Source organism: Megalobrama amblycephala, linkage group LG12, assembly GCF_018812025.1.
Source record: "Megalobrama amblycephala isolate DHTTF-2021 linkage group LG12, ASM1881202v1, whole genome shotgun sequence".
NCBI classification, from domain to species: domain Eukaryota; kingdom Metazoa; phylum Chordata; class Actinopteri; order Cypriniformes; family Xenocyprididae; genus Megalobrama; species Megalobrama amblycephala.
Window position 1 is genome coordinate 17,830,765 of NC_063055.1, and position 14,107 is coordinate 17,844,871.

At 37.1% G+C, this 14,107-nt stretch overlaps 1 protein-coding gene across 2 annotated transcripts; it reads right to left on the reverse strand.

Annotated features, from left to right (window-relative positions):
* Positions 1 to 2,063: 2,063 nt before the first annotated feature.
* LOC125280679 (cystatin-like protein) lies at positions 2,064 to 3,278 on the reverse strand. 2 transcript variants are annotated; one of them, XM_048211394.1, is made up of 4 exons: positions 3,049 to 3,271; positions 2,796 to 2,900; positions 2,614 to 2,679; positions 2,064 to 2,498 (listed from the first exon to the last, which is right to left on the reverse strand). In XM_048211394.1, exons 1-4 carry the CDS (start codon positions 3,223 to 3,225, stop codon positions 2,403 to 2,405), a joined length of 444 nt encoding a protein of 147 aa, XP_048067351.1. In that variant the 5' UTR covers positions 3,226 to 3,271; the 3' UTR covers positions 2,064 to 2,402. The 2 variants fall into 2 exon arrangements, with proteins under 2 accessions (XP_048067351.1, XP_048067352.1); XM_048211395.1 differs by lacking the exon at positions 2,614 to 2,679 and having other exon boundaries at positions 3,049 to 3,278.
* Positions 3,279 to 14,107: the final 10,829 nt, after the last annotated feature.

The following is a 14,107-nucleotide window of genomic DNA, read 5'->3' on the forward strand; positions in this document are numbered from 1 at the left end:
AGCCGAGCCAGAAGTGGCAGATCTCTATAGCCAGAGTTGGGCCAGTTACAGTGAACAGGAATCGGCCCAGTGCTTTACAGCCATACCAAATATACATGTCCCAGAGCGAGCTGCGGGCCACAATCGGCCTGGTTAACACACGCCGATGCCGATTCTGAGCCACAGGTGCCGCGGGGCAGCCAAGCGGGCCGATTACTACATGCTATCTGGGATGCACGCATGAACTAGTAACATAGTCAGAATAGCTCCTGTTGTGGATGCGTTCTTCCTGTAACAACATGCAGAAACAACTAGAATTCCAAACATTTTAATACAATAGTGTATACAATTAAAATGTTATTAATATGACATCCACAATCGTAGATAATGTTTTGTGTTGCTGTTTAAGCGCTCGCGCTAAAACTAAAGATGATCATCAATAAATCGCTGCTGTGTTAGTTGCCATCTTGGACACAAATATGCCGGGGGCATAGCAGAAGTGACGTCTTTGAAACCCATGGATAAAGTACTTCAGTAGTAGCAGTATAAAACAGACTTAATTATGAAATCAGTGTCTGTTTGGTGAAATTAAAATGTTTATCATATAAAGCGGCCAATCATGTCTTGTTAGAAGACTTGGATTTTTTACAATCTATGTATTGAACCAGCTCGTACCATGTAGCACTTAAGTTTTCCAAAACATGCTATACTAAGGAAAATTACACTTAAGTTGCTTTATGCAACCGGGCATGGACATCCTTCTAGACTACTCCAGAAAACAAATGAAAGCATACAAATCTATGAAGGCATACTACTTTTTTGTAAGTGGTTGCATATGCATATAACAAGTAATGCTGCGTTCCAGACAGATTTTTCCCACTTGCTTCTATATATCATCTGGAACACCACTCAACGTTTGAAAATTTGCCGTGTATACTTAGGGTACATCGATCAACCCCGACCTCAGTGAGACTCGTCATTTGACGTCACTTCCAAGATTTCAGCGCATCCTGAATCCAATGAATATCAATGTAAAAACAAACTCTAACATTAGTAATGTTACCTCGTTTCAAAGCGATGTCATTTTTATTCTATTTTGCCGTAACTAACAAAAACACGATATGCTTTCATTGTGTCATTGCAATCCCGAGTCCAACCTTGTATAGAACGCCCAACATGTTCTCCAACCAATACGACCACATAGGTTGTTTGTCACTTCCCTGAAATACTACCCATAGGAGCGTTTGCTAAAATTGCGCCCCTTTTGACAACAGGACACTTTCATTTTAATGCATTGTTCCCTTTTATCTGCGTCATTTTTCGGGGTTTGGCGTAGCTCAATTGGCAGAGCATTGCAATAACAATATGAAATCATGTGATCATGCGATCGTGGGTTCGATCCCAGGGAACACATGCTCATAAAGCACTATAAATCACTAAGGTTAGGTTTAGGGATGGGGGTGGGTGTAGTCGTTAATAAAAAAAAATAGTTTTGCTAAATGGAAATAGGAGAAATGGTGTAAAAAGTCCACACATAGCATTTAAATGAACATGCATTTTGATTGGTAATGACAGTCATACGTCATTTCATGACGACAGACATAACACAACAGTGTCATTATTTTTACGCCCACCAGAGGGCGCATGACTTCAAAATGTAAATATAAGTCGTAATAAGGTGCTTGAAAAACAACCTATAGGGTCGGGGGGTTTTTGGAAGACAGTCTCAGCTGTCTAATTTTCCCCTTTTGTTATATTCAGACACATTTTGGCCCAAGTGTTGGGGACATTTAGTTTTCAAAAGCATGTAAATGTTAACCCTGAAAGAAAAAAGAATGCTAGTTATGATTAATTAAATTTCTTAACAAAGCCAACAGTTAGCATTTGACCTTCAGGTCCCTTAATATAATTTGTAACTATTGATATACATCAATTTGAAACACTAATGAAAACAATCAAAATAACTAAATAACTCTTCAAGATTATCTTGAACCTTTCAAATTCAGTGCCAATAAATTGTCTAAAGATCAAGATTTTATTAATGGGGGCAGTTTTACAATGTTTTCTATGAAGAATATTTAGACTTTTTTTTTTTTTTTTTTTTTTTTTTTACTTTTTTAAACAATTATGAATTTGACTTGTATGTTATTCGACACTAGGACATACTAATTAAGGCTACTTTATTTTCCATATTTCTCTCAAAATTACATCATTACATTGAAACATTGAAAACTGCTAGTTGAGCAAAAATACACATTAATCTTCATAATTAAATTCTAGTTAAAGAAACTCTATATGTATAATTTTCTGTTACCTGAGAGGCCAAGTTTACAGGGTACATTTCATTAGTAGTTTTGTTTTTTAATTCATATGGCCAGTTGCATTTTTATTTCCCAGGCACATTCCAGACATTTAGGTTGTTGCTAATTTTCTGTTTGTTGCTCATTTCCTGCTAAGAGTGCCATCAGATGTCCTTCCCCAATATGGTGATGCGAACATTCAAATATTGTCTGTTTAATCTGCAATGAGAACAGTTAAAACCTTTAAGTGCAGAAATATCTTGACAACAAAAAGATTGAATCATAATGGTGAATAAATGAGGTCTTTGACCCCATGGACTAATATGTGATGTACCTTTGTTTTTTCTCTGAGAGGCAAACAGGACATTTTTCCACGACAATCAACACAAGAAACTCTAGGCTGAGAAAAAATTGAATGGTGTGAAACTGTAATTTTTTTTTTAAGTGTATTCTACAATGTCTCCTATAGGCATTTAGACAATCAAGATCCTTCTGTCAGAGTGAGTAGCTACTTACTCTAGCCTCATCTTGGATTTTACAGTCTTTCCGATGGACAAACACTTTTGTCTTCTTACATGAGGTGGGTTTTAATAACACATTAAGTATGCGCTTATCATAATTCTGTCATGTAGGGGAAAGATACAGGTAAAGCATAAAGATGACAACCATAGGAAATGTTTAAATATTTTTTATCAAGGACTTTAAGGCAAATAAGCACAGAAAACAAAATAAAATGACAAAGGTGTTACATTTGAATTAAATAACTTACTGCACTTATAATGGAGGCAAAATCAAGATGTTTGGTTCTTCCATATCTGTCATTGGCTTCTTCTATTGCTCTGTCAATAATATCTGTCTCATATTGGCTTAGCTGATGATATTCTTTGTCTCCCACCGTTGACTCCAGCAGTAACAGAGTGCTAAACAGTAACAGTAAACCTTTCATCTTGACAAGTAACTGAAGTTCTTCACTGTTTGCCTGATCTGGTCAGAAGCAGTAACTGGTGTCACGTCTACACAGACTTCAACAGCTGTGATTGGTCTGCTTTGCAACCACAGCCCCAAATCCCCCCCCCCCCCCCCCCCCACCCACACACACACACACACACACACACTAAAAAAAATTACTTTCATTGTTGTTGGTTTCACTCAAACCACCTAAGTTCACATTACTTAAACTCATGTAACTACATAAATGTAATTTAACTTTGTTTCTACTAAAAATGAGTATTGACAGCTTTACTTAGTAAGTTTTTGTTCAGTCAGCTTAACATTGCTGAGTGAAACACACAAATTAATGTCGACATAACTAACTGGGCAGTGGATCGGTAGTTCCCGGCATGCTTTGCAAGGGACTTCATTAGAAGAGTAAATTTAGGGATTAAAGTGTTATTTTATGTGTTTTTCAGTAAAGGGAAAGATGTTGTTAGTATATGTTAGTGTTTAATGTTCAGTTATGTTGGACATTTAGAGTTTCTGTAATGTTTTTGAATTTGGTTACCATTATGCAGAAGAGTGGCACCTGTGTTTAGGCTGTGCACACTCATATACGCATGTTTTGGATGGAATTTCTGCTCTCAATTCAATTGAGTTTGTTCAATGAGTTATATTTTGAGTGCATTTAGAAAATAGTTCATTTAATAGTAAAAAAAGTAAAAATTAAGTCAATAGATGTGTTCACCTTATGTAATAAACATAACATTATTAAGTAAACTGCACATATACAGGTTCTGGTCATATAATTAGAATATCATCAAAAAGTTGATTTATTTCACTAATTCCATTCAAAAAGTGAAACTTGTATATTATATTCATTCATTACACACAGACTGATATATTTCAAATGTTTATTTCTTTTAATTTTGATGATTATAACAGACAACTAAGGAAAATACCAAATTTTTAGAAATATTGGCCAACTGAAAAGTATGAACATGAAAAATATGAGCATGTACAGCACTCAATACTTAGTTGGGGCTCCTTTTGCCTGAATTACTGCAGCAATGCGGCGTGGCATGGAGTCAATCTTCTGCATTGTTGGGTCTGGCATATCGCATCTTCCTCTTCACAATACCCCATAGATTTTCTATGGGGTTAAGGTTAGGCGAGTTTGCTGGCCAATTAAGAACAGGGATACCATGGTCCTTAAACCAGATACTGGTAGCTTTGGCACTGTGTGCAGGTGCCAAGTCCTGTTGGAAAATGAAATCTGCATCTCCATAAAGTTGGTCAGCAGCAGGAAGCATGAAGTGCACTAAAACTTCCTGGTATACAGCTGCGTTGACCTTGGACCTCAGAAAACACAGTGGACCAACACCAGCAGATGACATGGCACCCCAAACCATCACTGACTGTGGAAATTTTACACTGGACCTCAAGCAACGTGGATTGTGTGCCTCTCCTTTCTTCCTCCAGATTCTGGGACCCTGGTTTCCAAAGGAAGTGCAAAATTTACTTTCATCAGAGAACATAACTTTGGACCACTCAGCAGCAGTGAATTTGAATGGGTTTTGTTTCACTTTTTTAATGTGCTTGGATACAGAGCTCTGCCAGCCTCTTTTGCAATGACCTTTTGTGTCTTGCCCTCCTTGTGCAAGGTGTCAATGGTCGTCTTTTGGACAACTGTCAAGTCAACAGTCTTCCCCATGATTGTGTAGCCTACAGAACTAGACTGAGAGACCATTTAAAGGCCTTTGCAGGTGTTTTGAGTTAATTAGCTGATTAGAGTATGGCACCAGGTGTCTTCAATATTGAACCTTTTCACAATATTCTAATTTTTTGAGATACTGAAATTGGGATTTTCCTTAGTTGTCAGTTATAATCATCAAAATGAAAAGAAATAAACATTTGAAATATATCAGTCTGTGTATAATGAATGAATATAATATACAAGTTTCACTTTTTGTATGGAATTAGTGAAATAAATCAACTTTATGATGATATTCTAATTATATGACCAGCACCTGTAAATATTATGTAACAGTGACATTCAAATGATTTGTATTTACTCAAATACATTTTGTCAGCTTTACTTAAATTTCTTTTGTTCATACAACTAAACTGTTATTTGTACAAGTTACTCAATATAGTTGCGTGGAACCACTTGACACTTCTTTTTTAAGTAAATCCAACAATTCATATTTTTAAGACCATCAAGAAGTTTTTAACAATAAATCAAAGGTTACACCATGTCAGCAAATAAGTTTTCAAACATATTCAGTCATACAAATTTTGAAGTTCAATAAAATCTCTTATTTTCTTATAAGAATATACTGATTCGTCAATCTAAATGTCTTTAGATGAGCCAATATAATATTATATAATATTAAGATCTGCATGACTCAAACCCAACTTATAAGATGGCCCTTTAACAAAATTATATGGGAATATACTGCAAAATATAAAGAGACATATTACATAATACATTTCCATATGGGAAACTAGTGCTTATATTTTTCAATACTGCAATATATGCATTGAGCATGTATGGCTATATATTGATAGCTACATATAAAGAATATTTAGAAATGAAGACAAAAATAGCTTTACATGTAATATTCAAAAAGTGTTATCATTATCCTTTATTGTGTACATATACCGATCAGGCATAACATTATGACCACTGACAGGTGAAGTGAATAACACTGAATATTTCTTCATCACGGCACCTGTTAGTGAGTGGGATATATTAGGCAGCAAGTGAACTTAGTCAGAGCATTTCCAAAACTGCAGGTCTTGTGGGGTGTTCCCGGTCTGCAGTGGTCAGTATCTATCAAAAGTGATCCAAGGAAGGAGCAGTGGTGAATGGGCGATAGGGTCATGGGCGGCCAAGGCTCATTGATGCACGTGGGGAGTGAAGGATGGCCCGTGTGGTCCGATCCAACAGATGAGCTGCTGTAGCTCAAAGAAGAAGTTAATGCTGGTTCTGATAGAAGTTCATGCTAGATCTTATAGAAAGGTGTCAGAATACAAAGTGCATCACAGTTTGTTGCATATGGGGCTGCATAGCTGCAGACCAGTCAGGGTGCCCATGTCCCATCTCTAAGCTGCAGTGTTCAGAAAAGAAGCATCTGTGCATGTTTATCTAGTTCCTCTATGGGTTACTGAGAGTTCTGTCATGACAACTCTCAGAGAGATTGGCATAGTAATGGATATGACAATGTTAATGTATCTGACAATGTCAAGTACATTAACATTGTCATTTAAAGGGATAGTTCACCCAAAAATGAAAATTTGATGTTTATCTGCTTACCCCTAGGGCATCCAAGATGTAGGTCACTTTGTTTCTTCAGTAGAACACAAATGATGATTTTTTAAATCCAACTGTTGCAGTCTGGTAGTCTTATAATGCATGTCAATGGTCACAAAATCTATGAGAATAAAAAAAAACCATGCAAATCCAAATTAAACCCTGCAGCTCGTGACGACACATTGATGTCCTAAGACACGAAATGATCAGTTTGTGTGTGAAACCGATCAGTATTTATATAATTTTTTACCTCTAGTACACCACTATGTCCAACTCCTTGAGCGAGCGCACGGAATTGCACATATACGTCACTCATTGTTTACACAGTGCACAAACATTGTAGGTACGAGGGCTAATCAAAATGGTACTTACTTGCGCTTATCCAGATTGTTCAAACTGACTTAAAACTAAAAGACTACTAAAAAGATACTTTCCATGTATTCCCAAATTCTGAGCCTGCTCGCCTGAAGTTATGGTTGATTGCTCTTCGCCTGGATATCAACACACTCATTAACGTACTAAAGTTGTTGAGGGTCTGCAGCGATCATTTTCCCCCTGATGATTGTACATACCCAGGAGATGATCACGTCAGCTTAAACCATCAGATGTGCCTATGATTTTTCCACATCCAACTGAGGTATGTGAACAAGATCTTTGTATGTGTCCTTTTTATTTGTGAAGCTGCCCTTTCGAAAAGTAACAAAATAAAATGAAGTTTTGATGTAATAAAACCATGTTTTTTAGTGGTGTACTTCCATTTGTATAACAACTGTTGTACTACAGGCACCATGTTTAAACTATGCCAGAGCGCATACACATGCATCGGATGCCGTGCGCACGCTCAAGGCAGTTGGACATAGTGGTGTATTAGAGGTAAAAAATGATATAAATACTGTTCGGTTTCTCACACAAACCGATCTTTTCATGTCTTAGGACATCAATGTGTCGTCACGAGCCGCAGGGTTTAATTTGGATTTGTCTGTGCATGATTTTTACTCTCATAGATTTTGTTACCATCGACATGCATTATACGACTGACAGACGGCAACGGTTGGAGTTAAAAATCATCATTTGTGTTCTACTGAAGAAACAAAGTCATCTTGGATGCCCTGGGGGTAAGCAGATAAACATCAAATTTTCATTTTTGGGTGAACTATCCCTTTAATGACTATGCAGCATAAACTTCAAGTTTACTTAATGCTCATGTTTTTCTGCTTTCAAAGTACAAATGGAAAGTTTACACAACCCCTGATAAAACATTCAATGTTTGATTTGAACTCAAACCAACATTATGCAAATATAAACTTTGACTCATGGCTGTGTTTATATCCACTATCTATACCTTGTTTATTTCGCTTTACTAGACTTTAACCATAATTGCAGTGCCTGTTATTCTTCTAAACAGAGGGCAAAGGTCATAAAAACAATGGAAACAATCCCACATGGAATTTTGCAAATCTTACACTATCAAATGTCAGCAGAAATAATAATAGACATATTTTGATCCGATTCAAATGAGCAACTAATTCTGAAAAACATCACTTCTGCAGTACTTGGCAGGCATCCATTATCTAACCACAAACTTGTCAGCATGACCTGTCACACTGGAACACTTGACGAACAATTGAATATAACAAGCATACATAAAGAATAATGACCATAAGAGTACAATAAAGTCTACTTGAAAATATGAGAATTAATATATAAAGTAGGAGTACATAAATATATGAAATCAAAAGTAAAATTGATAAATCATAAGCCACAAATGATTAACATAAATATAAATAAAATGCATGAATATGAATAAAAACCATTTTGGATTCACCACATTCCTAATGTTAGAAATAGTGCTTCTCTTTAGCATGTTGGTGTTGCAGCATACCCAGTGTAAATACTAGAGGGTGTTGTTTTAAACCTGGTCTCCTTTTTTTGTATTTAGTCTTTTCTTTTAAAATGACTTTGGGCTAAACGTAGGGAAAAAGTTCATAATTGTTGCACTCTTTTGAATCCTTTCACTGAGAATCATTTGATATCTACTTTAAGTTTAGCATATTTCCTTTCAACCAGAGTAGAAAGTGCTATCAAGATGGCGAATATATTTGCTGACTGACTCCCCTGTGTCCACTTTTCATCTTGTGCTTCTTCCATTGCAATCACAACAAAAGAAAATCCAGTGTAAACACTAGAGGATGCTGTTTTAACGGAGTTGTTCCAAAGATGATAACACAGCAATCAAAACTTGATTGCCTTCACAGAAAGGCAGAGTGTCAACGACCATGGCATGGCCAAGAGGGCATGAACAGGGCATGAAGCCTGTGCTTCTTCCATTGCCATCACAACAAAAGCAAATTCAGTGTAAACACTAGAGGGTGCTGTTTTACCTAGAGGCTTGGCCTGCCACTCTCTGCTTTTGTATCTATTGTAGTTCTTTGCTTTTTACCTCTCCCTCCAACTTGTACCTTTCAAGTGCTAACAACATTTGGACACACTTTTGAATGCTATTCAGCAGCCAATTTTCCTTTCCTTGCCATTTTGACTGAGAATCATTTTATATCTACTCTAACTTTAGCATCTTTCTTTTCAAGCAAAGTAGAAAGTGCTATCAAGTTGGGGTAAATATTTGCTGACTGTCTCCCTTGTTTTATCAGATCTCTTACATTTTAAAGAGCCCCTTTAGATGACTACAAAGAGAAGCATTCCTAATTTAAGAACAAGTGCTTCTCTATAGCCCAGTCATGTTGGTGTTGCAGCATACCCAGTGTAAATACTAGAGGGTGCTGTTTTAAACCAAGAGGTTTGGTCTGCCTTTTCCTGTTTTTGTATTTAGTCTAGGTCTTTCCTTTTAAAATGACTCTGGTCTAAATTTAAGTTTGTCCAGAGTCATTTTAAGTTTGTAATTGTTGCATTTGCATGAAGTGCTTTAAATGTGTAAAAAGTCCACCCATGCTGAAAAATGCTGAGTCGTTCCAAAGATGTTAACACAGCAATCAACTTGACTGGCTTCACAAAAAAAAAAAGCAGAGTGTCAACGACCATGGCCATAGCCAAGGGAGCATGGACACCCTTATATTGGGTGCTGGTAAACCACATGGCTCAGACCAGCTCTTCCTAAATACAGGCAACATCTCTGACTGCAAATGATCTCGTCCCACAACCTATCAAGTTTCTGGCTATACACTGACAAGATTTTCAGCTGCTTCTATTGTCACTATCGGTACCCTCACAATGGCACTGACTCGTCTGTTGTATTTGGTAAGTGCTATTTGTTGGGGTAGTTTCAAGTGATCAGTGCTTCAGGAGACTTCTGGAACTCAACACTATGTTCTCCATGCAATGGTCAATTAAACACAGAGTTCAACACATTAAGATTACTTCAAATGGGAGCATTGATTGGTCCTGTGTTCATAAGTGCTTCTCTTTGGGGTAGTTTTAATGAGGAAGTGAGCTACAGGCAAATCTCAACCTCTTTTCTATGAAATTTCATTTTTCAGTCATTTCCAACGATATAATTGCTAACTTGGAGTAACATTTGGACTCTGTGTTGCATCCTCTGCAGCCATGTTTCATTTCCTTGCCCTCTTGACTGAAAACCAGTTGATATCTACTCTAACTTTAGCATATTTCTTTTCAACCACAGTAGAAAGTGCTATCAAGTTGGGGTAAATATTTGCTGACTGTCTCCCTTGTGTCCACTTTTTATCAGATCTCTTACATTTTAAAGAGCCCCTTTAGATGACTACAAAGAGAAGCATTCCTAATTTAAGAACAAGTGCTTCTCTATAGCTCACTTGGAGTAACATTTGGACTCTGTGTTGCATCCTCTGCAGCCATGTTTCATTTCCTTGCCCTCTTGACTGAAAACCAGTTGATATCTACTCTAACTTTAGCATATTTCTTTTCAACCACAGTAGAAAGTGCTATCAAGTTGGGGTAAATATTTGCCGACTGAATCCCCTGTGTCCCCTTTTCATCCTGTGCTTCTTCCATTGCCATCACAACAAAAGCAAATTCAGTGTAAACACTAGAGGGTGCTGTTTTACATAGAGGCTTGGCCTGCCACTCTCTGCTTTTATATCTATTGTAGTTCTTTGCTTTTTACCTCTCCCTCCAACTTGTACCTTTCAAGTGCTAACAACATTTGGACACACTTTTGAATGCTATTCAGCAGCCAATTTTCCTTTCCTTGCCATTTTGACTGAGAATCATTTGATATCTACTCTAACTTTAGCATCTTTCTTTTCAAGCAAAGTAGAAAGTGCTATCAAGTTGGGGTAAATATTTGCTGACTGTCTCCCTTGTGTCCACTTTTTATCAGATCTCTTACATTTTAAAGAGCCCCTTTAGATGACTACAAAGAGAAGCATTCCTAATTTAAGAACAAGTGCTTCTCTATAGCTCAGTCATGTTGGTGTTGCAGCATACCCAGTGTAAACACTAGAGGGTGCTGTTTTAAACCAAGAGGTTTAGTCTGCCTTTTCCTGTTTTCGTATTTAGTGTATGTCTTTCCTTTTAAAATGACTCTGGTCTAAATTTAAGTTTGTCCAGAGTCATTTTAAGTTTGTAATTGTTGCATTTGCATGAAGTGCTTTAAATGTGTAAAAAGTCCACCCATGCTGAAAAATGCTGAGTCGTTCCAAAGATGTTAACACAGCAATCAAAACTTGATTGGCTTCACAAAAATGATCACTGCAAATGATCTCGTCCCACATCCTACCAAGTTTCTGGCTATACACTGGACAAGATTTTCAGCTGCTTCTATTGTCACTATCGTTACCCTCACAATGGCACTGACTCGTCTGTTGTATTTGGTAAGTACTATTTGTTGGGGTAGTTTCAAGTGATCAGTGCTTCAGGAGACTTCTGGAACTCAACACTATGTTCTCCATGCAATGGTCAATTAAACACAGAGTTCAACACATTAAGATTACTTCAAATGGGAGCATTGATTGGTCCTGTGTTCATAAGTGCTTCTCTTTGGGATAGTTTTAATGAGGAAGTGAGCTACAGGCAAATCTCAACCTCTTTTCTATGAAATTTCATTTTTCAGTCATTTCCAACGATATAATTGCTAACTTGGAGTAACATTTGGACTCTGTGTTGCATCCTCTGCAGCCATGTTTCATTTCCTTGCCCTCTTGACTGAAAACCAGTTGATGTCTACTCTAACTTTAGCATATTTCTTTTCAACCACAGTAGAAAGTGCTATCAAGTTGGGCTAAATATTTTCCGACTGACTCCCCTGTGTCCACTTTTCATCCTGTGCTTCTTCCATTGCCATCACAACAAAAGCAAATTCAGTGTAAACACTAGAGGGTGCTGTTTTACCTAGAGGCTTGGCCTGCCACTCTCTGCTTTTGTATCTATTGTAGTTCTTTGCTTTTTACCTCTCCCTCCAACTTGTACCTTTCAAGTGCTAACAACATTTGGACACACTTTTGAATGCTATTCAGCAGCCAATTTTCCTCTCCTTGCCATTTTGACTGAGAATCATTTGATATCTACTCTAACTTTAGCATCTTTCTTTTCAAGCAAAGTAGAAAGTGCTATCAAGTTGGGGTAAATATTTGCTGACTGTCTCCCTTGTGTCCACTTTTTATCAGATCTCTTACATTTTAAAGAGCCCCTTTAGATGACTACAAAGAGAAGCATTCCTAATTTAAGAACAAGTGCTTCTCTATAGACCAATTTGGTGTTTGCAAACAGCGATGACGTTTTTTATGGGCGGAGCCTACCTGGTTGCAGAAAATGACAGTTGAGCAGTGGCAGTCTATGGAAGCCACGAAATAAAAGAATAAAAAAAGTTAATTTCGAGTTTATATCTCACAATTCTGACTTTTATTTCTCACAAATCTGAGTTTATATCTCACATTTCTTACAAAGAAAAACAGAATTGTGAGATATACTCGTTATTCTGTCTTTTCTGAATTGCAATTTATCCCGCAATTCTGACTTTTTTCCCCTCAGAATTGTGAAATAAACTCACAATTGCGAGTTATAACGTCCGAACTGGGAGTAATAAACACACAAATGCAGGAAAAAAGTCAGAATTGTGAAATAAAAATTTGATAGACTATGTTTAAAAGTTATCTATGTAAAATGTTATAGGTTTAAATATTATTTCATGCTGTAACTGCTATGTATGTATGTCCTTTGAACTGCATATATGAATATTATGTAGACTTACTGTTTACATCAAATTCCTGCTTTAATAGTAGACTAATCCTTGCAGGTGTCATCAGTCCAGGCTGTGAAACGTCTCTGTTTATCTTCAAAGGATGGTTTTCTTTAAAAATGAAGACTATATTTTTTGCATTCCGATTCCAACATCCAGAGGCACAACAAAACATTTTTCTCTTATTCTGTGGATTTTGCACATTTTCCTTCAATTGCTACCGCTATTTTTCTGCAACCAGTATGCGCACGCAGCTGCAAGTGACGTAATTGTGACGTCTGCTCCAAAGTGGTCTATAGCTCAGTCATGTTGGTGTTGCAGCATACCCAGTGTAAACACTAGAGGGTGCTGTTTTAAACCAAGAGGTTTAGTCTGCCTTTTCCTGTTTTTGTATTTAGTGTAGGTCTTTCCTTTTAAAATGACTCTGGTCTAAATTTAAGTTTGTCCAGAGTCATTTTAAGTTTGTAATTGTTGCATTTGCATGAAGTGCTTTAAATGTGTAAAAAGTCCACCCATGCTGAAAAATGCTGAGTCGTTCCAAAGATGTTAACACAGCAATCAAAACTTGATTGGCTTCACAAAAAAAAGCAGAGTGTCAACGACCATGGCCATAGCCAAGGGGGTATGGACACCCTTATATTGGGTGCTGGTAAACCACATGGCTCAGACCAGCTCTTCCTAAATACAGGCAACATCTCTGACTGCAAATGATCTCGTCCCACAACCTATCAAGTTTCTGGCTATACACTGGACAAGATTTTCAGCTGCTTCTATTGTCACTATCGGTACCCTCACAATGGCACTGACTCGTCTGTTGTATTTGGTAAGTGCTATTTGTTGGGGTAGTTTCAAGTGATCAGTGCTTCAGGAGACTTCTGGAACTCAACACTATGTTCTCCATGCAATGGTCAATTAAACACAGAGTTCAACACATTAAGATTACTTCAAATGGGAGCATTGATTGGTCCTGTGTTCATAAGTGCTTCTCTTTGGGGTAGTTTTAATGAGGAAGTGAGCTACAGGCAAATCTCAACCTCTTTTCTATGAAATTTCATTTTTCAGTCATTTCCAACGATATAATTGCTAACTTGGAGTAACATTTGGACTCTGTGTTACATCCTCTGCAGCCATGTTTCATTTCCTTGCCCTCTTGACTGAAAACCAGTTGATATCTACTCTAACTTTAGCATATTTCTTTTCAACCAAAGTAGAAAGTGCTATCAAGTTGGGGTAAATATTTGCTGACTGTCTCCCTTGTGTCCACTTTTTATCAGATCTCTTACATTTTAAAAAGCCCCTTTAGATGACTACAAAGAGAAGCATTCCTAATTTAAGAACAAGTGCTTCTCTATAGCTCACTTGGAGTAACATTTGGACTCTGTGTTGCATCCTCTGCAGCCATGTTTC

What these genes read in the sequence shown, in the direction of transcription:
- LOC125280679 (XM_048211394.1), bottom strand. Translation starts at nt 3,225, where the DNA reads ATGAAAGGTTTACTGTTACTGTTTAGCACTCTGTTACTGCTGGAGTCA. An exon ending in AAATCCAAGATGAGGCTAGA is followed by an intron (nt 2,680 to 2,795) that starts GTAAGTAGCTAC and finishes ATTTTTTCTCAG; the next exon opens with CCTAGAGTTTCTTGTGTTGA. An exon ending in CTCTCAGAGAAAAAACAAAG is followed by an intron (nt 2,499 to 2,613) that starts GTACATCACATA and finishes TTCTCATTGCAG; the next exon opens with ATTAAACAGACAATATTTGA.